Source organism: Priapulus caudatus, unplaced genomic scaffold, assembly GCF_000485595.1.
Source record: "Priapulus caudatus unplaced genomic scaffold, Priapulus_caudatus-5.0.1 Scaffold24, whole genome shotgun sequence".
Lineage (NCBI taxonomy): Eukaryota > Metazoa > Priapulida > Priapulimorpha > Priapulimorphida > Priapulidae > Priapulus > Priapulus caudatus.
The window spans coordinates 260672-262814 of NW_014577085.1; the positions used below are offsets into that span (position 1 = coordinate 260672).

At 50.3% G+C, this 2143-nt stretch overlaps 1 protein-coding gene across 1 annotated transcript in view; it reads left to right on the forward strand.

Annotated features, from left to right (window-relative positions):
- Nucleotides 1-274: 274 nt before the first annotated feature.
- LOC106813629 (high affinity cAMP-specific 3',5'-cyclic phosphodiesterase 7A-like) overlaps nt 275-2143 on the forward strand; it is a 63787-nt gene continuing 61918 nt past the window's right edge. The window contains exon 1 of the mRNA XM_014817816.1: nt 275-413. Within this exon, the coding sequence (XP_014673302.1) occupies nt 315-413 (99 nt within the window). The 5' untranslated portion in view covers nt 275-314. The remainder of the gene's footprint in view (nt 414-2143) is intronic.

Here is a 2143-nt window from a genome sequence, read left to right on the forward strand (position 1 = left end):
GCGTCGTCCCATTGAAGCGGTGATGAGTGATTGCAAACTGCGAGCATGACTGCGACTATGCGTGCCGTCACTTTGCAGGAAACGCTTATCGTGCAATTTCAATCTACGCGCAGTAATCTCCGAACGAAACCCGGCGCCTGCAAATCTGTGATGTCGTACGGAAACCATATTCATAGGAACGTGTGACGTTTTCGAGGGGAAAGCTTTGGTCACAAGTTTGGTGTAACAGACGATGGCTAGAAGGCCGATGACAGTAGCAGCGCATTTTAAAAGCATGTTCAACAGAAGATAGCTTCTGTGTTTATTGCTGGGTGATGCGTTCCCACAAAGCCTGCTGGACTATGATTCCCTTTACAGCGTGTTTGTTGTTTCCTTGGCAACGTAGACCAGAGCAATGGCAAAATGAGGATCAGGTAGGTAGAATGTTTATTGTTGTTGAATTTTTCCATGGTTTCCGTTGATATGCCTACGGTCCTTCCTCTTTTGTCTGGATCTGGTATCTGTGTAGGCGATTAATTTCTCAAAGATTTTTTTTACTATCATAGCTTGGGTAATACTTTATTACTGGGTAATTTATTCCGTTGGTATTGTTAGTATAGTCATTGAGCTGTATTCACAGCATGTCCCACTGAGTTCACAGTGGCTTTGCTGTATAGGGCTACTCGGTAAAATGTATTTTCCTGTGCTTAGATGTCAAAAGAATTTTAGTAATTGTTTGCAAATCGATGGAGCAGCCTTCACATACTATCAATGTTGCAATTATTTAATAAATTACTTCGCGACTTCACAACTTCAGTCAGTGTTCTGCTCCCTGGTAATTACAATTTAATTGGAGAAAACGCGTTTAATGTGAAAGCTCGATGTAAAAGAATAGGATAGAAAGAGAGGGGCGGGATAGGCGGAAGATATGGGATATATGAGTTATAGAGGGAGGTAGAGAATGAGAGAAAGGGGCGGGAGACGGCAGGAAGGAAGAGATATGTGTGGGTAGGGAAGACGGAGGGAGGGGGAAGGAGGAAGAGAGAGAGAGAGAGAAAGAGAGAGAGAAAGAGAAAGAGGAAGAGAGAGAGAGAGAGAGAGAGAGAGAAACAGAGATAGTGAGAGAGAGAGAGGGGGAGAGTAGGTCGACAGCATGTGTCTATACCCATCACCTCTCGGCTTCAGTACAGAAACCGAACTGCTTAAACTGTCATTTCGCTTCCGGGGATTTTGTATATATGAGAATTTGAGAAAAGGTTAAGAGTGCAAGACGCGGGCATGTCTAGCCGATTCTCCACTCTCCGAGTTGCTGCTCGCAAGCGAGTCCGTATTAACGTCAGATGCAGCTGGGCACCAATTCTGTGATAGGCGGATACAGTACCAGCATCGTGCTGGTAGTTAGGAACGGAGGGAGCGATCGTGAATAGAATCGAACGTTTTACTAATTTATAACGAGGGCAATTATAATGATGAACGACATTGGTGCTGCGTGCGGCGACGGCTGGGAGGTAGTAGGGTGGTGTCGTGGTGACGATGCAGCGCTGCTGTGACGTGGGACCCCCGTGACGTGAGAACCCCCGTGACGTGGGACCCCCCGTGACGTGAGGACCCCCATGACGTGAGGACCCCCCGTGACGTGAGGACCCCCGTGACGTTAGGACCCCACGTGACGTGAGGACCCCCGTGACGTTAGGACCCCACGTGACGTGAGGACCCGCGTGACGTGAGGACCCTCCGTGACGTGGGACCCCCGTGACGTGAGGACCCCCCGTGACGTGAGGACCCCCGTGACGTTAGGACCCCACGTGACGTGAGGACCCGCGTGACGTGAGGACCCTCCGTGACGTGGGACCCCCGTGACGTGAGGACCCCCGCAGGTCGCCGCCGCAACGTGAATCCCTCACGAGAGCCGGAGACATGCGCGGGTCTCGTCGAACACGTAGTGAGGGAGCCTCATATCCTGCTGATTATGCACATCATTGCGCTACACTAGCGTAGTCTTTACTACGTCATTCTCAGATCTACCTTCACGACGGTCACACTACGTACGGAAGGCACGCGAGCTCGTAAACACGCCCACATGCACATACCGACGCAAACATGCACACGCACACACGCACACATGCACACACACACACACACACACACACACACACACACACAC